At 35.9% G+C, this 24524-nt stretch overlaps 2 protein-coding genes across 2 annotated transcripts; one reads left to right on the forward strand and one right to left on the reverse strand.

The window, feature by feature from the left end:
• Nucleotides 1–3501: 3501 nt before the first annotated feature.
• On the reverse strand, nucleotides 3502–4578 carry LOC136035238 (uncharacterized). Its single transcript, XM_065716881.1, has one exon. It carries the CDS (start codon nucleotides 4576–4578, stop codon nucleotides 3502–3504), a length of 1077 nt encoding a protein of 358 aa, XP_065572953.1.
• Nucleotides 4579–8932: 4354 nt separating this feature from the next.
• Nucleotides 8933–24379, forward strand: LOC136043651 (transmembrane emp24 domain-containing protein eca-like). Its single transcript, XM_065728551.1, has 5 exons — nucleotides 8933–9120; nucleotides 16173–16288; nucleotides 17588–17692; nucleotides 19490–19636; nucleotides 23986–24379. Exons 1-5 carry the CDS (start codon nucleotides 9003–9005, stop codon nucleotides 24133–24135), a joined length of 636 nt encoding a protein of 211 aa, XP_065584623.1. The 5' UTR covers nucleotides 8933–9002; the 3' UTR covers nucleotides 24136–24379.
• Nucleotides 24380–24524: the final 145 nt, after the last annotated feature.

A 24524-nucleotide genomic window follows, 5' to 3' on the forward strand; every position in this document is an offset into this window, starting at 1 on the left:
CTTTGAAGTTCAAAATACACCTTCGTTCTGCTTTTTCGCGGCTAATTTGAACGCCATCTTTATTCTTACTATGTCCAATTTGGCTTATTACAATCAATCACCATTGATTTTAGTCATTGTTGGTTAATGAAAATCATTCTCCTTAAAAAGACGGCCAATGGAAACTAATCTCTTAGAAAGAGAATGTTTTTTTATTGGCTGCAAACTAAGCGATGAAAATCAATTACAATCGATTAAAATAAGCAATATTGAGCTTGGTGCCTGTAGTTTAGTTCGAAAGTGATCAGTTCAGCAGTCAAATCGATGTGCTTCAAATATAACCAATGAAGAAAATTGTGAATCAAAACTTTGGTATTTTGCTTAAAATCTGCTACTTATTTACTGAGATTTTTCTTTTTACTTATCAACTACAGTTATGAAAATACGTGTAATTTCATTTTTTTTTCAAAGATATGTTATTTCAATATCTGAAGTTCTAGTTAAGTCAATCATTATTCCGTGTGTCTTTATATATGTATATATATGCATACCTATTTGACTAGAAAATCGGGATGAAAGTTTGACAGTGCTGGTTCTAAGGGGTTGGCTAGCGCCTCGGGTGGTGCGCTTAGGGGGCGATCAAACAAGCTTACATTGTAATATTTTTCGGTAAAAATTTTAATATTTACAGTATTGATGATGCAGCAGGGGGTGGCAAAGTCTAAATTCTCCCCTCCTCAGGAAAAAACCTCAACTCTAGCTTTGAAGTTTGAAAAGCTTGTCCTACAGAAAGATAAAATAGTACTAGAACAACGCAAAAGCAGCAACTAGCCAAACATCAACATACTACTATAAATAATGTAAAATTCAATAATTTATCATAACTAAGTGATTTGAAAAAGGGAAAAAGAAAAAATAAAAAATGAAAAAGGGACTTATCGTGGTAGTAGAGAAATGTAAAACCTAATAAAGAGCGAACCTCGCTCCAAAGTGACCGAAAGTTAAAATTGCATTTTGAAGGAAAAATTTCTAAAAGATAAATATGCCCTTTGACGTTGATTCAGGAATGGAAACTATTATTTCGATTAATTTTAGCTGTAAAAGTTTATTGCAAAAACAAATTTATGGGACTCTTTTTTAAGCCATAAACACCTTAAAAAAGGTGTCGGATCAAAATAAAAATCACACTATTGGATTCCTTACCTTACACCTTAGATCATCCTATGCCTCCAGAGGCACCTAGTGAATCGACAACCGTCTCTTCCCACTTGGATTGCAGGAACATGTTAAGAGAGCAAAAATCTAACCGGTATGTGTGGCGGAGGGTGCTCTTGGGACGGCCCTCCTTCTTGATCCTGCAGTTTGTCACTGGAATTTTTCTTTGGGAGATCTTAGGTCCGTCATTCTCAGAACATGGCCTACATATCGCCATTGACGTTGGCGGATCATGTGTGTACAAAAGGTTGGTTGGTCATTTTTCAGATCTCAACGGCCAGATGAGACTCAATATGTCCAGTGTATATTCAAGACTTTTCGGAGACAAGCATTTTAAAAGGCCGGAATCTGACGCTCTTTCTCTGCATTGATATGCCATGATTTGACTATGTATATAAGAATTGAGAGAACGTTGCAATTTAGGAGTTTAAGTTTAAGATGAGATGAAAAGGCTCTGGATCACCAGATTCAGATATATGCACACAAGCCTTCAGGTGCATTGACACAAGCCTCAGTGTTCAGATGCACAGTGGAGACTATTTTCATAATATTCGATAGGATCCCAAAATGGAAAAAATATCTTCCAAAGGCTTTCACTATTAGAATCACCATGGTCAACTCAATAAAGTGGAATCACAGCCTTCCCATGTTAAACAACAAAGAAAATCACTTTTTAAATGGGTAGTACTGATATACCTCGTTTTTTTCCTGGGGTGATCGTCCCAACCCAGTGGTCGCAGAACGCTGGCAGAGACTTAATTTTGACTTAGGTCTCCTAATGGGTGCTGCTTGGCGTAGAGTGACGTCTGCCTCCTCCATTCTTTTCGGTCCAGTGTGGGTGTTTGCGCTTCGCTCGGTCTGATATTTGTCATCCCCAGGAACTCGGACAGGCTGTCGGACCATCGTTTTTTCTGTCAGTAGTGGGGTCGCTTCCAACCGACTTTCGAAAGGTCAAAGTCAAAGATCATCTTTGCGAGTAAGTGCAGGGGTATTCGAAGTAGGTGTCCAAACCATCGTAAAGTACGCTCAGCAGCTTAGATAGAAGACCTGGACTGCTTGGTGAGCTGCAGAGACTTCTCATTAATTATAAAATCAAAACACTTTAGACTTTTGATCCTTCTCAGGCTCTTTGTCTGGAATACATCGATGACCCTTAGTGTTGCGGTTAATGCATACTATTTTTCAGCTCCGTAAAGCATTACAGGACCGACAAGGGTGTTGAAAATTCGAAGTTTAGTTGAACAACTGATGTTCGGTTTTTGCCGAAGATGACGGTTCAGCCTACCCATGGCAGAAGACGCTTTCAATATCCTTGCTTGCAGCTCGGGGAGAAGCGATAATTCTGAGGAAATTGCAGAGCCTAGGTAGGTGAGCCTTTGGACAACTTCTATGCTAGTTATTCTGTTTAGGCTAACTAGAGAATTAACTGTAGGATATGGGTCTATGGCCATAATTTTCGTTTTATCCCAGTTTACCTGCAGGTCCACACTTGCAGCCTCTTCTCGTAAAATCCGAAGAACTTCCAGTAACTGATCCATGGAGTCCGCTAGGACGGCAAGGTCATCTGCAAACTCAGCAGCTAAGATGACGCAATCCCTAAACTTGAGCCCAAAACTAAGATGTAAATTTGCCTTTGTCATAATGTGGTCTATGATGGCATTCAAAAGCTCTGGGGCCACTGTGCATCCTTGACATACTCCTGTGGTGATTTGGAAGAATGGTCTGCGCTGGCCATTGACTTGAACACAGCTCTCTGTACCGTGGTGTAGAGCTTTGAAGAGTCTGCAGTATTTCTCAGGGAGGCCATTCGATTCTAGAATACGCCGAAGAGCTTCTTGGTTCACTGAGTCAAACGCAGCAGGGAAGTCGTCGAAGGCAACAAAAGCTTTAAACGTCCTTTTTCTATTATCTGTCGAATCGTGAAAATCTATTCGATGGTTGAACGGCCCGACATAAAAGCAGCTTGCTCCGATCGCCGAATCCTAAGAAAAAACATTCCGACATCGATTCAGCAGGACCTTTAAGAAAAGTTTTTCGGGAACTGACAGCAGAATTTATTCCATGGTAATTTGAGCTGTCGCTTGTTGAGCCTTTCCTCTTCCATAAGGGGGTAATAACATCCTTCTGCCAATCTTCAAGGATAATCTCAGTTTGTCAGATTATGGAGCTATAACAGGGCGTGGGGGAGCAGAAGCATTGTAGGGCCTGTATATTTCAGTAGTTCGGAGCTTAAGCCACAGATACAAGCAGCTTTATTATTCTTGAGCCTTTTAACTGCATTTCTCATTTATGAGAAACTGATAGTATTCAGTCGTCTGGAGGAACATCTGCTGTATTTCTTTGACTGCTAGACTGGGCAAGACTAACATTTGGAGGGACAGACAGGCTGGCATTGTGTAGGAGCGAGCAGAAGTAGCCCCTCCACTGCTCAAGACAGAAACCTTCCTCAGTAAGAAGTTTCCCATCCCTGGAGAGGACAGCTCCCAAAGTGGGAGTCTTATATTCTATTAGATTTCGGAGATATTTGAAAAGGCTACCCATGCCTTTCTGTTTTGCAGCTAGTTCAATTTCATCAGCTTTCCTTGCAACAAAGTGAGCTTGGTCCCGATGAATGAGTTTGTTCTGCAGTCCATTTAGCCTTCGATAAGTGTCCATGTCTCCTGGAAGTCTTGCCCTTTGTCTTTTGTCTATGGCCTGCATCATTTCATTAGTTAGCCACGATTTCTTTGGAAAACGTCTCTTGCCAAGCAGCAGTTGTGCTGCTTCGCTCGTCTGTGATTTAAAATACTTCCAAGCAACTTCGCTGGTACTAAGTGCGCTAAGAAGCTCAAAGCGATTTGATACCTCAATACTGTTCTTCAGGCGAGTATCCGGCTCCTTAATTTTTACAATATCTGCAGCGACTGGCCTTCTTTCCGGTCTTTTTGCTTGAAGGTGAAGCTGAACTTCAGCACACAGAAGCCTGTGATCTGCATTCCCGAGCTCTGCTGATCTGTAAGGCCTGCAGTTTTTCAATAGTGATCTTCGGCGTTCAGAAATAATGACGTTGCCGATCGTATTCTTTGTGCAACCGTCATTGCTATACCACGTGTAGTGATGGATATTGTTGTGTTGAAAGTAGGTATTCGCGATTAAAATGTCGTGGGAAGGGTGTAGTTCAAGTAGGCAAGGGCCATTATCATTAAGTGGGTTGGAAGATACAGGACCAGTTGTGCCACGCCAAACACCCATATCATCACGCACTGTGGTGTTGAAGTCATCGAGAAGAACAGTTGTATCGTAGGGAGACAATGTCATGAAAAATTTGGTCAGAGCTGAGTAAAACTCTTCCTTGGTTGTGTCGTCGGAATCGTTGGTTGGGGCATAGCATACGATGACGGTCATCTTACCATGCTTATGTCCGAAGCGGGCCTTCATTAGTTTGTCTGATACGGCTTAACGCAAAAGTAATGCCTTCCTTGCGATGCTATTTAGCGCGAGGCCAACGCCGTTCCTTCTCATGCCAAATCTAGACCAGAATAACGAGTGATTATTGCCTATTCGTTCTTCTCCGCTCCCGGTAAGACGGGTTTTTGTGAGACCGGTAATCACCAGCTTATTATTGGAAAGCTCTTCAGAAAGAAGGTTCTTTGATCCAGGTGTACTCAGAGTCAAAATATTCTAGGTGGCTAATCAAAGCTCTCTTTGGACCAGAAGATTTAATTTGTCAGTCTTCCTGTCGTCGTCGGCAGAATTTCCGTTGACGCGCTATGGTTGAGATCTTAAAAGTAAGTCCAGATCCGAGGCTAGTTTGTCACTATTCGTAACATTTTTCAGGGGGAGGGTTGCTAGCCCAACCGATCCTAAGTCGGGGATCTGATTAGAGCTAGATTAAGCTGGATACTGAGATTCCTGGGTTGGGCTCCACCCACTACAAAAGATTGCAGCAACCCTAATCACCATAGCTAGTGCCGTTCTTAAGTAACATAATGGATCGTCCCATAATAAAGTCGTGTTATTTCCCATTTTGTGCCAACAAATATCAGCTGTCACCCAAAAAGTGCAAAAATTTGGGGGAATGCGAATTCTAATAGAGAAAAGAATTTTTCATAGTCTGAAACCCTAATTAGAAGGTTTTGCACCCCTCCCCTCCCCCTCTCGTTTTGAAAAACGCTCTGAAGTATGATGTGAATACTGCTGCTAGCTCCGCGTTTTCATAGGCAGCCCAATAGCGCTGCGTAAGTAAACAGAGATGTGGGCACAATGTATTTTTTTCTTCTTTTTTTTTGTCTTAGACCAGGGCACTTCGAATCGAAGAAGTTGTCGTATAAACTTCGAAAAGGGTTCATTCGATTGGAAATCTAAAGGGCTAGTTCTCTTTTTAATAGTCGAAAGTAATTGGAGGACAACTAAACCCTCTCCCTCACCCACCATTTCCCCAAACATATTCAATCAGAATTTTTAGATAGCTATTTTGTTTTACGTAGTTCAGAGGTCCAGAAATTGTGTCTTTGAGGATAACAGTCCCCCACAGCCCTGAGGTCAAGGGTTGTTAGTTGTACCCTGGGGAATATAAGGTTTATGTAGAAAAAGTGAGCGCATAAAATTCAGAGGGGACTCATTGGATTGATAATGATAAGTTCTAGTGCCCTTTTTAAGATTCAGAGTGATCAGAGACTGGATACCCTCCACACTTCGTATTTTCCCGAAATGCATATTATAGAAATTTTAAGATAAACATTTGGTGTCGTAGTAACTTCGAAAAAGTCTCATTCGATTGAAAATTGAAGGTCTAGTGCTCTTTCTAATATTCAAAAGTGAATGAAGGGTAACAAGACCCCCCCCCCAGGCCCATCTATTCCCAAAAGCGCCTAAGTAAAGAGTGATGTGGGCACAACGTAATACTTTTTTTGGTCTTAGAGCAGGTCACTTCGTATCGAAGGAGTTGTCGTAGAAACTTCGAAAAGGCTCATTCAATTGGAAATAGAAAAGGGCTATTGCCCCCTCTAATAGTCGAAAGTGATTAAAAGGCTATTAACACCCACCATTTCGCCAAACACATCTAATCAAAATTTTGAGATAGCCATTTTGTTCAGCGTAGTTTAAAAGTCTGGAAACTATGTCTTTGAGGATGACAACCCCTCCCCCACAGCCCTCAGCGCAAGGGTTGTTTTTGTTTTTTTTGTGCGTGTTTGTGCTGTTGCATTGGTGATTTCTCTTTTCACGATAGTATATTTTATTGAGAAAGGTATGTATGTTTGAACTTTACATTTTAAGAAGACGAAGGGCATTCAGGTGAGCCTTTCAGAAAATGTTAAGGAGAGTATTGAACCAAATCAAAACAAATTATGTGCATACGGATTGTCAAAAGGGAGTAACACAGGAATAACTGAGTAAATTAATTTGGAAAATTCAGAAAATGATAAGGGATATGATCAAAGAGGCAATACTTGGATACTAATACTACTACAGCTGCCACCTCTTCCACTATCACACTACTCCATTTACAGTATTAGAGGAAAATTTGGACTAAATCGAAACACGTTATGTGCATGCAGACTGTTAAAATAGTGTATCTCCAGAATTAATTTGGGTATTAAGTTGGAACTTTCAGAAAATGCTTAAAGGGCAAGATTGTCTCAGCAAAAGGCAATATGTACACACTACTGCTAATACTACAGTTATTGCTACATTTTCTACTTATAATACTACTACTACTTCTACTGCAACTTTTTGTAAGGTTAAGAGCATTGAGATGAAAATTTCAAGAAGTATATGAAGATTCAAACTATCAAAAAGGCTCATCAGCAATATCATAGTAATGGATATTGTCCTACTGACCTAAGATCGGAGAGGGATGTCCTACTGACCAAAAGGCAATATGTTAATACTACTAATACCAATAGTACTACCGCCAACGCTATTACTCGCTATTACTAGTATATCATTACTACTACTGTGACTACTATTACAACTACGCCTAAGGCTATGAAGGTAAAATTTTCAAAGATTTTTCAGAGGGGATAGTGGACTGAATCGCGACACACCATCTGTATGTAGGTTGTCCAAAGGGTGTAACAGCAATATCTTAAGAACAGTTTGGTGTGCGAACTTGAAAATAAAGAACTTGAACTAACTGAACTTAGTTCAAGAACATGAACTTGAACTAACCAAAGGAAAAATTTGCATTCTAATGCTGTTGCTTCTACTCATACTGCTACTAATGTTACTATTATAATTGCTTCTATTACTTATACCGTAACTAAACCTTAGGCTACTACAATTAATTCTACTGTTTCTACAACTACTGTTGCTATTAAAACCAAATATATTAAATCGAAAATTTAGGATCTATAGAAACTATATGGAATTAATTCGAAACGCACTATGTCCTTACAGGTTTTCAAGCAAACGCATCAGAAATGCTTTAGGAATGGTTGACGGTATTAAGCTGAAACTTTCAGCGTTTCTTGAAGGGGATGTTTAAGAAACTAAAGGTGCTATGCGCCTACTGCTGCTAATACTTCTACAACTATTGCAACTGTGCAAGCTGTGGGCATTAAGGTGAAGCTTTTAAGGAATATTTTGGCGGATGATGAAATAAATCAAAACAAACCACGAGCATGTAGACTTTCAAAAAGGTGACAAAGTAATATATGTAGATCAACTTATATTCTTAAGTTAGACCTTTAAGGGTAAGTTGTGAGGGATTTTTAACTAGCCAGACAACACTATGTGCATACTTTTAATGCTACCACTACAGTTACTGCAACTAATGACGGTAAGGGTATTAAGGTGAAACTTTTAGGGAACGTTGAGGAGGACTTTCGATTAAACGAAAAAATTGTATGCATGCAGGTTTTCAAAAGAGTATACAAGCAAAATCTTAGGTAGCACCACACTAAAATTGCTAAAAAAAATACCATTGAAACTTGTAGAGGAGCTAATTCGATTCAAAATTAAAAGCTCTAGTGCCATGTTTAAGAGCAAAAAGAGATTGGAGGGCAATCAACCTATTTCTCAAGCCTTTTCATTTTCCAAACGCGTCCAGTCTCGGTTTTGAGACAACTATTTTATTCAGCATAATAGAGCGGTCAACCCCCCAAATTTATGCAATTGGCCTATTATTCCCTGAAACTAAGTGTTTCTTTAAACTAAATAAAAAAGCACTCTGCTTATGGTTGCCAATTAGACACCTCAGACATTTTTTTAGTTAAAAATTAAATCTTGTTTTGATGACAATTTCCTTTCACAAAGAGCCCCATACAAAATAATAACCAGAAAACTATTGTTTAGCTTCTTCAAAATGAGCTTAGATTAAGATGAGACGTAAATAACAAATCTATTTATATTGTCGCCAATCATGCTGTAAGAAAAAGATTAAAAATTATCAGTGGATAGGCATAAATGTCAATATTAAAAATTAATAAAATATATTGACACAATTTCAAATGATCTTATGTTCACATACTGCAAAGGTAATTATACTCTGTTCCGTGGGTTCAAGTTTTGACATCAAAAACTCCTACAAATTAAAGATTAAATCTTAATCTTAATCGTTTAATCGTAACGACTTAATCGTTTCGTTAGATTATTTCACTGGCCACCAGTTTTTAATTTAAGCTATTCTTGTATTTGGTATTTTGAATTTTTCATTTCTATTACTTTCTGAGGTAATATCCATTAGAAGATCCTTATTTTATAAACGCATATCCTTAGCTCAATGTTTTGGTTCTCTGAAAATTTTGAAATAGATAGCGCTGTAAAAACTCAAACGTTTTACAAGAAATAGATACATTTTTGGACAAATCATCAAAAATTCATTTAAAATGTTGTTCCTCATTCTAACTGGCTTGTTTGCAGTATCCAATGCTTTGTACTTTCATATTGCTGAGACTGAAAGAAAGTGTTTTATTGAGGAAATACCCGATGAAACGATGGTCATTGGTGAGTAGGCCTAGTTCTTTAGAATGGGAGTGTCACTTTGGAATTGCCCCTCACTTGGTAAACCTCCAGTACTCAGGCAAATATTTTATGGGCAACAGGTTCTTAATATTGAACATTACCAGTATATTCAACATGATGTTACCAAAATAGGGGTATCCCAACACTCTTTTCATGAGGGGTGTCCCAACCCTCTTTGCATGGGGAGGGGTGAATTTTGTTTGGGTAAAAGTGTTGTTTAGTTACTTCTTGCTATCTTGGAAAGGTGTTAGGCTAGGAAAATGAAACTTTTGGGGATGGGTTTACAGGCTAAAGTATATCCTGGGAAGGTATTTTAAAGTACCCACCTCCACTCCTTCCCCTCTAGAGTGCCCTGAAATTCACCTACATGACAGGTCTATTACCTATTGAAATTTTAACAAAACAACATTTTACCTTAATTTTCAGTTACCAGTTGCTTTTCTTGGCCTTTACTTCTGAAAATGCAATTCCTGTTATTTGAGAAGGCCTAGAATTCTGAGCCATATCAATGTTTTGTTTTTTTTCAAAATTTAGGGAATATATTTGCATATCTGTAAAACCATATAAATTGGGATTGAGCAAAGTTTTGGAGCTGAAAACAATTTTGTTATACTTCATTCAAGCAGAAGATCTATTTTCAAGGTTTCACTCTTATGACACACATATTATTAAAGGTCATCAAAGGTCAGGACCCTCTCGAGGGAGAGGGATTAGATATAGGTACTTCAAAATACCATCCCAGTACATAATATAGCCTGTAGACCCATCCCTGAAAGTTTCATTTTCCTAACCTAACCCCTTTCCAAGCATGCAAGAAGTCACTAAACTAGAATTTTACCTTTTGTTTATTTTACTGAATTGCTACCTCATTTATGCTGAATTTTCTGCAGAAATCAGGAATTTTTGCCATTGGCAATAATTTTACCAAATGCCAAAAAGGTTTTTTTGTGGGGGGGGCTCCATATAACCCTCCCCCTCAGCAGGGTCATTACTAGCCAAAATGTTTTGGGTGAGAAGCAAGAGATTTTACAAACTGGCTGATCTATTTTACTGACTATTTTTGTAAAAAATTAGTAGGCCTTTAATGTTTGTTTTTAATACTATAGGCCTATGTAAAATCACTCCTCAAGTCAGTAAAACGACTACATTTACCAATTAAGATTAAAATTTTGTTACATATCTTGTCACTATTTTAATACGGTTTGTTAAGCCAAATGGAAACACAGTCTATAAAATCATGGCAGGAGTCAGTAAAGCTGCTGCATATACCAACCAAGTCTAAAATTTCTATAGATGATATTTCAATATTTTGTGATCTTTACTGAACCATAAAAAAAGAAGAATTTTAGTGGTATCAAAAAATTGTGGCACAAAGCACCATGATTTTTCTAGCTTCTTTTTACCAAGTGGCCAAAAACATTGGGGGCACCCCTCACCCTGTACATGACACTCCTGCACCTCAAGATGCCCCTGCCCATATTGCCTGGATATAGCTTTAGGTTATATAGGGTAAGACCACTTGTTTCAAGCTGACACTCTAATTACAAGATTGTCTAAATAAAACACAGTATTTACATAGGTAGCTAGGCTACCTACAGACAAGAAAATATGTTAAAAACCATTCTTAACTCATTATATACAGAATAATTATAGTTAACACATTTTGCATTCAGCCTTGCTACACTTTATCCCCAATTAACCCCCACCCCCTCCCTGATGTACAAATATATAGCCAAAATTATATATTCTCTATTGTAAAAAAACAATTCATACTTCATAATTTGCAGAATAGTCATAGTTAACACATTTTGCATATAGCCTTGCTACACTTTATCCCCAATTACCCCTCCCCTAATGTACAAATAAATAGCCAAAATTATATATTTTCTATTGTAAGAAAACAATTTTTACTTCATAATTTGCAGAATAGTCATAGTTAACACATTTTGTATACAGCCTTGCTATACTTTACCCACAACCTCCCTAATGTGCAAATATATTGCTTGAATTAAGTATCTTCTTATCTTAAGAAAATAATTCTTGCATCATAATATGCACAATAATCATAGTTAAGGCATTTTGCATACTGTCCTGCTATACTCAAGCCCTAACCTCCCTCTCTTTTAATGTGCAAATATATTACCCAAATTACATATTTTTTATCTATTTGCAGATTGTATCTCAGTTGTTACAATCTGTATATCTTTAAATTGATCAACTGGGATGAAATAAAAACTAGAAAAAAAAACAGCTACTGGTGGCATAATGCATTGAAAAATATATAATTTAGTTATATATTTGCACATTAGGGGTGGGGGGGCATAAAGTATAGCAAGGCTGCATTCAAAATGTTTCAGTTTCTTGTCCTAGAAATTCTTTCTTTTTTGATTTGTTTTTATGGCACTTGGTATCTTGGTGAGTGACATATAGCAATTGCAAATTCTGTTGGTTGGTCTGTCTGTCCTGGTTTTGCTAGTTTAGGCACTTCCAGGTAAACTAGGACAATGAAATTTGGAAGGTGTATCAGGAACCAGACCAGATTAAATTCGAAATCATCTTTTCCCCAATTCAACCATCTGGGGGGAGTGGGGGGATGGTTAAATTGGAAAAATTAGCAAAAACTTAGGCATTTTTAAGTTCAAAAAGGCATTTGTGTCTCAAAGCCCTTATGTTGAATCCCGACTGGATCCGGTGACATTGGGGGGGGGGGCACCTAAAAACTTGGAAAATACTTAGACTGAAGGGGTCTGGATGAAACTTAGCAGGAAAAATAAGCAGAAGTCCTAGATACATGATTTACATAACCAGAACAGATCTTCTCTATTTGGGGGAGTTGGGGGGAGGGAACCAGAAATCTGGGAAAACACTTAAAGCAGAGAGATCAGGATGAAACTTAGTGGGTACTTACTTCCCTGGGAGAAGTAACTAGGAATAGGTACTTAAGTTAGCTAGGGAGGTACTTAAAAGTACCTCCCTAGCAAGAATTTTGTTACACTCTGCAGTCATTTTCCTCATTATTTCCAAAGGCACAGTTCTTGCTTTTTTATAGTTATTATAAGCATCCTGGGTTTGCTATAGAGAGTTTACGTTTTTCAGTTTCTTGCTTTGACAAGAAAAAGATGGTAGATTTTTTTTTTTTTTTTTAAGTAGCTAATTTTCACTTAGATTGAGTTCTTAGCAACATCTCTTAGACCCGATTATGAAATGTCTATATGATTGTTATTAATAAAAATTTTCTAACTGTGCTTTGTTAGCTCTTTGTCATTTTTGTGATTTCTCATTGATTATTTTTCACATTTGGTGGGTTTAGAATGGAGTAGGACTGTTGATTGAATTGGTATGAGTATTATAGTAAATGTATAGTAGTATACTATGCCACTATAGTATAGTAGTATAGTAAATGTGATCCCTTGATTCAGTTTGACAAATTTTGTTAGTTTTGGCTGCTGTTTATGCTTGATTTTCTTAAATAAAATGAGTTAAATAGGATCATGATACAAGTTAAATGGTAATATTTGCTTAATTGGTCCATAGTGTCCTTTTGGTTGGGCAAAGAAGGGGAAGGAGGGGACTTTAAAAGAAAATTAGAAGATCTTTTTACATTTTTTTCCTTGTCTTGGCTTTTGTACTTTCTTCAGTTTATCAGGGTTTTAAGAGCCCTATCACCTCTTTTCTGATTTTAAAATTAGCTCGTGGATTTAGGGACTCAAAGAAAGTTCCATTAAATACATACTAATGTGCTTTTGCTTCCTGAAGGATTCTACTTTGAAGCCTTATTTCTGATTTTATTTTACTTTAGGTCAAAATTTGCTCTTGGGTTGAGGGACTTAAAGAAAAATTCCATAAACCACATGCTATTGTGCTTGTGCTTTTTGAAGGATTCTACTTGGAATCCATATCTCTGATTTTATTCCACTTTAGGTTCACACAGTTGTTGTCACAGAAAGAAGTTTGTTTTTCAGTACTATTTACTTGCCAACGTTGGGGATTTTAGTTGCTTTATTAAATAACTACCCATTGAAAAAATTCTCTTTCATTGTCCGACTAGCTGAATTTTCTGGCAACTTGGTTTAAATACCAGATACAAATATGGATTTTAATTGTGATTACTTAATTTAAAATCCAATAAAAATGGTTAATTTCAAGTATTTTGCATTTTTTTACCTCAGGCTTTTTTGCTCCTCTAAAAAATAGGTTTTGGTTCTTAAAATAAATTCCAATCAAACACATGAGTATGAATCTGCTGCTGGGGGATGAAGGTAAGGGGGGAGGGGTAATTTGTCATGTACAAAAAAAATTGGCAGTTAAAATTAAAGAAAACAATATTTATTTATTATTTATTAACACATTAAACAGTAAGCAATAATGCTTGTCACTTAAGACATTGATCAAAATTATTTTCTATTAAGGCATGGTTATAGACACAAAACAAGAAATAAGCTAATTAGCGACACTTATGAATATTAGAAGAAGATATGTTAGAGAAAAAAATACAGACAAAGACTGTGGTTTTGTGGGGCTTGATCACAAGACTTTCTGTATAGATGCAGGATCCTAATTATGTGCTACCCCACTGTGATTAATTAAAATTAGTCATAATTGTAGTTTTATGTGCTCTATTAAATTGGAAACCTCAATTACCTTAAAGTAACCTAAAATCACATTTACAGCAAGATAAGGTGGACTGCATCCTCCTGTAGAACATATTGCTGTTGAATTGATGAGGTGACACAATTAGTGGGTGTTATGGGGTGTGGCGTCCCACAGGTACTTCCATTCCGCATTACTTCACTCCAAATCGACTGCATTTTTGAAAGAAATAATTGATTCACCAGTGACAGTCTCATCGGAAAGACTGTTCCAAGTTGGGACAGCATGTACTGAGAAAAAGTTCGCCCTCTCTCTATGTATGGAGGGCTCCTGGTGCAACTTCATTGAGTGGCCTCTTGTCATAGTGGCAAGGGAGGGAGTAAAAATGGTGTTAGCCATGTTATTTTGGTGCATTTTCTTGATAAAAATGACATCTCCTCTGTGCTCCCGGTAAACCAATGTGGGGATCTTCACAAGATGCAGACTTCAGGGTAGGCAAGCTGTTGGTGTGGGGCACAAAGCTTAGTTGCTCTTCTCTGTACACTCTCTAGGGCTGCCACATCTCCCTTGTATTGAGGATTTGTGACAGGGCAGCCAAACTCCAAATGTGGTCTTATAAGAGCATTATATAATTTTCTTATTATCAGAGGATGGTTTGATGATATGGTTTGTTTAATTAGTCCTAGGGTTCTGTTTACCATAGTAACTTGTTGCATAGTGTGCTCATGGAACTTAAACTTCCTGTCAATGATCACCCCTAAGTCTTGTTCACTCTCAACAGCCTCAACTTCAATACATGTTTTGTTCATTGATACATATTCATTAGATATGTTTCTTTTGGAGGAACACTCCTTCCCCTACACTAAAATGAAGTGGAGATTCATGACTACCATGTTATTCATTAATGTTCTCTTTTTGAAGATCTCATTATATCACCTAGTGATCTTAAATTTATGCTTTTGAGGGTTGCAGCAGTAGCTAGAAACCTAGTAAGAGACATTACTGAAATAGAATATACTAGATATTGCCCTGTTTAACATATTGCTGCGTTTCCCATCTATTTGCTTTAAGTGTGATAAAAATGTGAGCAAATATTTTTATTTCTAATGGAAAAGATTCCATATAGTTCAGAAATATCCCTTTAGACTTATATAGTAGTCACTAAAAAAATATCTTCGTGTAGAGATGGTAATAAATCTCTTTCTAAGAAATATCAAATAAGAAATTTTATATGATAAGTGTTATGAAAAAAAATTACCACTGCTCACTCAGAAGATAAAAAATTTAATTGAATGCAGGCATGTCCAATGAGATAAGGTGGTGTTGAATCTCCTATAGAAAATCTATCGAGCACAGTTAAAGAAATAGCTCTATTCCAGCCTTGTTTGGTCAATGTGCAATGAATTTAATTTAAAGGATAGAATAACAATATCCTTTAATGAAGAAATGTGGAGTCGGTTGGAAATTGAGTGCCTCCTTGTGTATTAGGAAATTTTCAACCCATACTCTAGCCTCAGTAACTCAATAACTACATAAACCAATCTTTCAAAGTTTAACGAATATGTTACTATATAGTTACTACATATTATGCATCAAAAAAGTAAATCCTAGTACCTTTAAATTTGCATGTGCATAGGGGGAGGCTGTCCAATTTTTTGTTTGGGCACTAGATAATATCTGACCTAGAATTCAACTCTTCAATTCAAAAAAAAAATTGCTGACTCCAACTTCACAACCCTGCCTGGAAGGGAAAAGGTGTATTTTGTTCATCCTCTTGCACCAGCCTATCATTCTCCTGTTATGTCTATTTATTCATTAGATTGATACCATTATCCAAAAGTGCTACATGATTAAGTCATTTGCCCAAGGAACTGCTTAGAGATTTAAGTTGTTTTTTTTGGAAAATGAGGCTTTTTTGTATGAATAGCAAATCAGTTTCAAATGGCCAAAAGGCACAAGGTGCAAAAAAATATAGTCTAAAAATGCCCCATTGAACTTAGTATGGCGACTTGGCTAACACTGGACAAGAGGGTCTCTTCTGAAGGAAAAATCTTGATAAAAAAAAAAGAGTAGTACCATTACATTCCTTATTTTTTGCACTTTTTCAATAATATTGTCCATACCCTGTCAGTGCAACCCACCCTTTTCCCCCTGATGGTTCCATGTGCTAAAATTTCTATTTTTATCCATCATTGTTTTAAACAGGCTTTGGATGCAGTAGGAATCTTTAAGGAAACAAGTAGACTGATCTGAAGCAGATTTGATATGATCCTACCCAAAACCTTTTTCATTGTCAAATACATTTTTATTTTTGTTTTAGTGTATTTACTATGATATTTCTATAATGAATACCTGCTTTTCTATGTGCAAGCATTCCCTCTTACGAAGAAAAGGTCAGGTTACTACAACATTTTCCTAAGTCTTTTTTTTTTGTTGTTTTAAAGGCATTTACAAAGTACAATTGTATGACCCGCGCACAAGAGGTTTCATGCCCTCCAGCCCAGGAATTGGAATGCATGTAGAAGTTAAGGATCCAGATGACAAAGTCATTTTGTCCAAGGTTGGTGTTATTTGAACTTTGTTTTAAAGATACTTTTTGATAGAAGATACTTTTTGAACCTCTCTTAATGATAAAAAGCCTAGTCTTATTTTATCGTCCATAGTCGTTTTTGATTCCTGATTCTCTGTAAGCTGCTTATTACCACTACTAACAACTCCTTGCAGTACCAATTCGTCTGAGGCCAATACAGCTACACCCACTCATCCTTCATCCCAATTTATTTAGAGCCCCCCTCTTTACAGCTTCCCTTACCTCAGCGAAGTTCAACCAGGACTTTCAAATAAAAACTTTTCTAGAGACTTCCTTTCAGAGGAAATAATATATCTTTTTGTTTTTTGTCTTAATAATGTGTATTAATGTTTTTAATTGTAATGTATGGGCCAATCGCTCTTCTTTTTGGGTACTCAGTCCTGGTTGAACTTCGCTGAGGTAAGGATGCTGGGACTTTTTTGAAAATTTTTATTTTAGTTGTATTGATTTCATCCTGTTAGAAGTTTTTTCTTCTTACATATTTATGTCTTGCTTACGACGGCCCTTGGATATAGGGCCGAAATGTTCATTATAATTTGTTTCCCAGTGTCTTGTGAAATTCAGTATTGTTCTTCTTGTTTTTGGTGTTTGTACATTAAAAGCACACAAGAAAACAAAATAAGGGAATAGTGACTCTGATATCCAATAAATAATGTTGATACTATTCTTCTAGTCATGAAGTTCTGACTGTCCTAATCGATTTGCAAAGCTTCATAAAGTTGCTACTGCATGTGCAAGAAGTGCATTTGCCAATTCTCTTCAGTGGCTATCTAGGAAAATCTATGTGTATGTCGTCTTGTTGAGGAGTAGTTAGCTATTTTAAAGAAGTAAAAGATTGTAAATAGTATTTATTCTCATAATAACTCTGTCTAGTATGCATGTTTTTCAGAGGTGTACCTATGTCTGAGGGTTCCAGCCCCAAAAGAAAAACATGATTCACTCTGAGTTTACCTGGAGGAAATGCTCTCCCTCCGATGTTTTCTTCCTCAAACATCCATGCTATTTCTTAATTTAGACCTGAAGACTTTTTATTTAGATTGATGTATGCTTGCTTATATTGTTACTCATTGGCTTTGAAGAAGGTGTTGTGGACTTGCCCCACCTCTTTTTCCAATAAAATCAAAGCTTTTGTAATTGAGCAATTTATTTTTCCCTTGAGGATTTAAAATAGGGTGTATGATGCTGTTGAGCCATGTTGGTGGTTTAAGTTTGTTTTTGACAATTATCTTTTCCCCATTGATTGTCATATCTAATATGTTCTTTTTATAGGTTTACAGCTCAGAAGGTCGTTTCACATTCACTTCTCATACCCCCGGAGAGCACGTGATTTGTCTCTACTCTAATTCTACCAAATGGTTCTCTGGATCTCAATTAGTAAGCTTTTTAGTTAATTCACTTTTTGTTCAGTTCAGTTCCTTTTATTATTGCAACAAATACTTAAAAGAGCACTATTCCAATAGTCTCCATAAGGCTCCATGGCCTGTAGTATGGAGGCTAAATACCACTAAACTTGAAACAAATAAACAAAAGAATTTACTTCATTAAGTTATTACAAAAAACTCAAGCAACAAGGGAAGACAACAATCCTTGATCTATCCCCACATTTAAAACCTACCGATCCTTTGACCCTATCCAGTGCATAGGGCAAAAACAGCTACCATCCAAGCCCATTTAATTATAAAAATAAGTCTTGTAAAATAACAATGTAATAATAATAAGTTTGTAAAATAACAAATAAATTAAAATTACTTTGTTGATTTTAGTTTCGTTTTCTCTAGTATGGTATTAGCCTATGTGGGCTAGACTTGTGCTTCCGTGTGCGAGTTTAGTAAATAAATAATAGACATCTTAATCTCTTGCAACTCAAATTACAATTGAAGTGCAGAAAAATGTTTGTCAAACATATAAACTCCCAACTTAAATAAGTACAGTTAATGACATTTAGGTTGGATTTAAAACAAAAATTACTATTTTATAAAGGTTCAGTAACTATTTTGAAAAGGATATAAAAACGAAGAGTTCTCCAACTGTCAGTCCTGTAACTGTATGGAAAGAATCTTTGATTGGCTAATAGCTCTTGTTGGACTTAAATTGCTAGATTTATCTGAAGTTCAATTACTCAACCAAGGCCATATCTAGGCAGCAGTAGTGTCAAATATTGTATCAGTAAAATAACTTGAAATGATGAAAAAGCCACAAAACTTGCGCCAATTTGTATTTTGCTTCTATCATTTTTTAAGAAGATTTCAGGCGATTTATGGTAGGGTCATACTGATGCATCAACTATTTTCCTGGATGTGTTGGTAATACAAATTGGGCCCGTCAAAAATGCCAGAGCGCTCAGATTAACCTACAAACTACACAAAACAAGATTAATAATTGACTTAAAAGACTGAATAAAAAAAAGTAAAAGGATCCTCCTGTGCCATAGCTGGCTCATAGGGAGTTGAATCGACCTTTCAGTTCCTGGGTCTTCAGGGGCAAGTACTAAGCTTGTCTCCCAACCTTGCTGCGGCGGGGATCGAACCCTGGACCCTGCATTACTAAGCAGAGCGTCAATCCGCTGTACTACGACAGAGTGTTTAAGACTGAATACAGGATAGAAATTATCTTATTTGTTTCTTAGTATGAATTAAATAGGTCTACTCTTTCTGTTTTGCTTTTTGCTACTCTGCTTAGGTATCTTCTCTATTGTGTGTAATTATTTCTATTCATTTATTATGTAGAAATACCGATCGTCAGAAAAATACTGTTGGAAGCAATACCGATTATGAAAATGATGCAAATTTACTTGACTTAGGATGATGTTTAACTATCTTTAGGAGAAGATATTACATACGTTAATTCAAAGCCACTCTTCTGTCGTTCTAGCTATTACGACACCGTCAGCTGGACAGAAAAAAGTTGTTCTTTTGTAACTTTTTGTTGAAGCCTAGGACATACTAGTTAAAACATATGATTAAGTTTAAAATAGTATTTATTTTGAAGATGTTTTGAGGTAATTGACTTCAGGTTTGGTTATGTTACATTATTTTAAAATATTATTTATTTTGAAGAGGTTTTGAGGTAATTGACTTTAGTTTTGGTAGTTTCGTGGAGGAGGATGGGGTGTCGTGACACTGAAAGGCTTAGAAACAATGTTTAGCTCAAGGAATTACTTTTATATTCTAGCGCGTTCATTTAGACATACAAGTCGGTGATCACGCGGTTGACTATGCTGCACTGGCACAGAAAGAAAAACTGACTGAACTTCAGCTTAGAGTTCGCCAACTTTTGGATCAAGTTGAACAAATTTCCAAGGAGCAAAATTACCAAAGAGTAAGTCATTTGTATATTTCAATCCTTTTTATTTGTCTTTTAAGGAGTCTTTGGTGATTAATAATATCCTCTTGGTACTCAAATTTACTCAAATTGATAATTATTTGTTGATAATACTTCATTTGATATTTCATTGTGACAGAGTTAAGAGGTTGAGTACCTAATCCACTGGTAGATAACTTCGAAGACCACACTGCCTTTCCATGACGAAAGTAAAACAGTTCAAAATAGGGATGATACCTTTTTATTGACAGTGAAATATAAAATTACTTAACTGGATATTTCGAACACATATACAGTGTTCATCATCAGCAGTAAAACTAAAAAAGGACTTTTTTAGTCCTTTTAAAAAAAGTAAACTTTTTTAGTTTTACTGCTGATGATGAACACTGTATATGTGTTCGAAATATCCAGTTAAATAATTTTATATTTCACTGTCAATAAAAAGGTATCATCCCTATTTTGAACTGTTTTACTTTCCTAATCCACTGGAAATGGAATCTAATTATTTGGATTGACGAAGTAGAAACTTAGGTAACCATGAATGTCTTTAGAAATTGGGGAAAATTGAGAATACAAAAACGCCTCCGCATGCAGTTTTATAAGTTTCAGTAGTGGCGAGCGCCAAATTTTGAAAAAAGAAACATGGAAAAAAATCAGCTCAGAGTAAGCTAAAATAATATGACATTAAACAGCTTAAGAAGGTGTAGCATTCCTTTGAACGATTACTTTTGAATTTGTATGGACAAAAATAGCTGTCGAATTTAATTAATTAGTTTTATTGATTTACTCTAATGGTGTAACATGGCAATAATGCCGAAAAAGGTGGTACTTCTCTAAAAACTTCATAATTCCAGAAACAAAAAAATGGAAACTTAGAAATTCCTGGTTTTTCATATATGAATAGAACTGATATGGGTTCAGGAGCAAGAAGTGCTTTTTTTTAGTGTCTTCGGTACTTTCAACACTGATGTACTCTTCTTCATTTGAGATAAGACCGTAAGGTATGGTAACTGCAGCTAGAGGGAATCCTATATATCTCTTATTAATGTCTTCGGTACTTTCAACACGGTACTTTCGACCGTGGGCTATAGTAACTGTAGCAAGAGGGAATCCTGCATATCTTTGTAGTACTGTCGTAAATTATCGAACAGAACTAATAGCACAAGCAAGCGTGTTTGATGGTGTGTTTGGTGCATTCGGGTTCTGCAACTAACTGTAAAGTCAGAGAGGAGGAAATAATCATAAGACGAAATTTTCCCAAATTTTGTGTATTCTGATTAGATGGTGAGAACTTTTTAGTCTATTTTATGTTTTTCTTTTGTGTACATTGAGTTTATGATATATTTCTGTTTTTCTAGCGTCAATTCGCGACGCTGTTGATTTTTTTTTACGGTTCTTGGCGTTTAGCCCCCCCCCCCCCCCTCAACGAAAAATACCCCACCAGGGAAAATAAGGTTTCTAAATTTGAGAATCTTGAGTTGTTTTTTTTTTAGTTTTGTTGAAAAGTGCAAAGGAATGGAAAAAGGAGGAATTTACACACCAAAAGTATCTTAAAAATGTAGAAAAAAGACTCGCAAATCCATTTTTCTGAAAAGACTTCCGAATGAACTTCTGCAATTTTTGGCAGTAGCGGGCGCCAAAGTAAAAAAAAGAAATTGAAGAAAAAAATGTTGACGAACAATCATCAATATTAAGTTAAATTATATGGCCCCAAAAAGTTTAAGAAGGTTTAGCTTTCCTTTGAAAGGATAATTGGCTTTTAGAATCAACAAATTCTTATTGTTTAAATTTTTACTGACGAAAGCGTTGTCAAATTCTACGAGTTTGCATATTTTATCTTCCATGTGTAAAACTACCATGAATCACCATTAATAAATAAGTGAACCCCAAAACTAAGTGAAATTACAACAGATAATCTACTCAAACTCAAAACGAGCAAAAATTAAAAGGAGTAGGGCTGACTACACCCATGTCTTCTCAAGACCAGAACATAATTTGCACTTTACTTAAAAAAAACAACAAGTAATCGTGTATTGTCAGTTTAATATACATATTCTGATATTTATTCCTTATAGTCTCAATACTTCTTTATTTATTAAAGTCAAAAAAGTGAAAACATTGAAAATGTATTTTGTTTTCAGGAAAGTGCAAATTCTGTTCTGGTTTTGAGGAGGTGTGGGGGTTGAACTCCATTTTTAGTTTGAATCAGTTATTAATTGTAATTTCTGTTCGTTTTTGGTTTAATTTGAGTTAAAAACTGTCAGGGTAATCCAGAAAAGACCTAGATGACCATTAAGTCAGTCATTGAAAATAATGCTAGTAAGCCACCATGTTTGAATCAGCTGGATGACCCAGGTCAACTTGCCGAAGGTATGACTTTCCATTTTTCTGATATAGGTTGTGAAATAAAAATCTCGATTGAAGTTTATCCTGAGGATGGAACTTTTAAACAGTTTTTTGGGCCCTTGATGTAATGTGAGCATTTGGCTTATAAGGTGACTGATCAAGAAATGATTGACATGGTGTCTTCAATGAATAGCATTGCTGCAGGACCTGATTATATATCTTTGAGGATAGTGAAATCGATTTTGCCATTTTTTGTGCAAAATTTTGTTGATCTGGTTAATGGTTGTGTTAAAGAGGGTTCCTTCCCAAGTGCCTTTAAAAGAGCAAAAATTGTACCATTATTTAAAGAGGGTGACCCAAAAGATTTTAATAATTATAGACTGACATCACAACTATCAACTTTTTCAAGAGGGATGGAGAAATTAATATTTGTGAGAGTGGATAGGTTTTTATGTAAGAATGGATTTTTCTTTTTAATCAGTTTGGTTTTCGTAGAGGTTATTCTACTGAAAATGATATCCACTTCCTTACTATAACAGTAAATGATGGTTTTGATAATAAATTTAAAGTTGGTTCAGGGTTTCAAGACATTTTAAAGGCGTTTGATACTTGTGACAATTTGATCTTATTGAAGAAACTAGAAAATACAGGTATTCGCGGGAATGGACCTCTAATTTCACAAAAAAAGGACTATCTTTAAGATAAGAGGCAAAAAATCGCAGCGCATTCCCGGATTTTACACTTGGAAGATAAGAAAAGCAAACTAATAGAATTTGACAACGCTTTCGTCCGTAAAAACTTAAACAATAAGAATTTGTTGATTCACAAAGCCAACTATCCTTTCAAAAGAAAGCTAAACCTTCTTAAACTTTTTGGTGCCATATGTTTTTAGCTTAATTTTGATGATTATTCGCCTACATTTTTTCTTCTTCATTTTTTTTTTTTTTTTTTTTTTTTTTTTTTTTTTTTTTTTTTTTTTTTGGCACCCGCTACTGCCAAAAATTGCAGAAGCTCATATGGAAGTCTTTAAAAAATGGATTTGCGGTGTTTTTTTTTTTTTTCTACATTTTTAAGATACTTTTGGTGTGTAAATTCCTCCTTTTCCTGTTCCTTAGCAATTCAAATAAACTAAAAAAAAAAACTCAAATAAAAGTCTCAAATTTGGAAAGCTTATTTTCACTTAAGGGGTATTTTTCGTGGAGGGGGGGGGGATAAACGCCTAGAACCGTCGTAGGTGTTCTGAGCACTTCACGAACGTTTGTCGAACATAAAATCACCCTGAGCATCCCAGTATTTTCTTTTTTCAGATTTGTTTTTCACTATTGGGACGATCAGACTAAAAATCCTGAGTAGATAAGACGGAAATACTCTGGCTTGCTGGGAAAATTCAAAGTTTAAGCGGATTTATTTCTAATATGATAAAAAAAAATATGGATAATGTACAATTCGCCTTTGGTATTAGTTATAATTGCTATGGTTAATTACCGTTTAAATTTGTTAGGCTATGCGGCTTGATGATTGTACACTATAAAGTTTGAACTAGAGGAATTAAAACGGACGATTTTATTAAACCTTTTAAAGTTGTATTCCCACTATAAGTACATGAAAATATTTGCTCTGTTTTCCTTAACCTAAAATGTCCCAAGTTTGTATTTTTGAAAAGTTGGACGAAAATCATATTTTAAAGATGTGTTTAAAACTGTTTGTCAAGACTAGAAATGGTTTAGAAAAAATTATCGATGTCCGATTTGCTATTCCAGTTCTTTGAGAATACCTTACTAGTTAAAGAAATACATGCAGTATAGTGTCTTCAACAACTGTTTTATATTCTGACGTTACTGGTAGCGAAGCCTGTCGGGTAACTGGTAGAAAAATAGAGAAACTATAGCGTATTTTTTGTGAGAACCAGAGAAAAATTTTTCTGACCTTCTCCACTTCAACACAAAATTGGAAGTCGCCTTGCCACAGTCAATATTTTATTAACCTCACCTTCATTTCAGTATCGAGAGGAAAGGTTCCGACAAACTAGTGAATCAACAAGTCAGCGCGTCTTTTATTGGTCATTGGCTCAACTTTTGATCTTAGTTACTATGGGGGCGTGGCAAATGAAGCATCTCAAGTCGTTCTTCCAGGCCAAAAAACTAGTCTGATTTGTGTGATTCTAGTGACGAGGTGAAGGTGAAACACTTGGCTTAGCCTTGTATACTTCTTTGGATTTGATTGAAGTGTTGTGACAAAGTTTACGAAGGAACATTATTTTCAGGGCTTATTGTCTGTAAAAATCTGAGTTTTTTAAGTGCTTTGTACAAACAAAGGAGTTTGCTTTATTATGTGAAATGTTTTTTTCCAAAAACTTTAAATGAATAAAAATTGACTCTTCCTTTCAACGCAAAATCTTCCTTTAATTTTCTTCAGGATTTGTTTGAATGAAAACAAAAAGGTTTTGTAGTTTTAACATACTTCACTGGAATATATTTTTGAAAGACCAGCGCCTAAATACGAAAAAAAGTCCACATTAAATCTGAAATTGATCAAAAAA

Source organism: Artemia franciscana, chromosome 2 (genome assembly GCF_032884065.1).
Source record: "Artemia franciscana chromosome 2, ASM3288406v1, whole genome shotgun sequence".
In the NCBI taxonomy this organism is placed as follows: domain Eukaryota; kingdom Metazoa; phylum Arthropoda; class Branchiopoda; order Anostraca; family Artemiidae; genus Artemia; species Artemia franciscana.

What these genes read in the sequence shown, in the direction of transcription:
- LOC136043651 (XM_065728551.1), top strand. Translation starts at nt 9,003, where the DNA reads ATGTTGTTCCTCATTCTAACTGGCTTGTTTGCAGTATCCAATGCTTTG. An exon ending in CGATGAAACGATGGTCATTG is followed by an intron (nt 9,121 to 16,172) that starts GTGAGTAGGCCT and finishes GTTGTTTTAAAG; the next exon opens with GCATTTACAAAGTACAATTG. An exon ending in GGTTCTCTGGATCTCAATTA is followed by an intron (nt 17,693 to 19,489) that starts GTAAGCTTTTTA and finishes TTTATATTCTAG; the next exon opens with CGCGTTCATTTAGACATACA.
- LOC136035238 (XM_065716881.1), bottom strand. Translation starts at nt 4,578, where the DNA reads ATGACCGTCATCGTATGCTATGCCCCAACCAACGATTCCGACGACACA.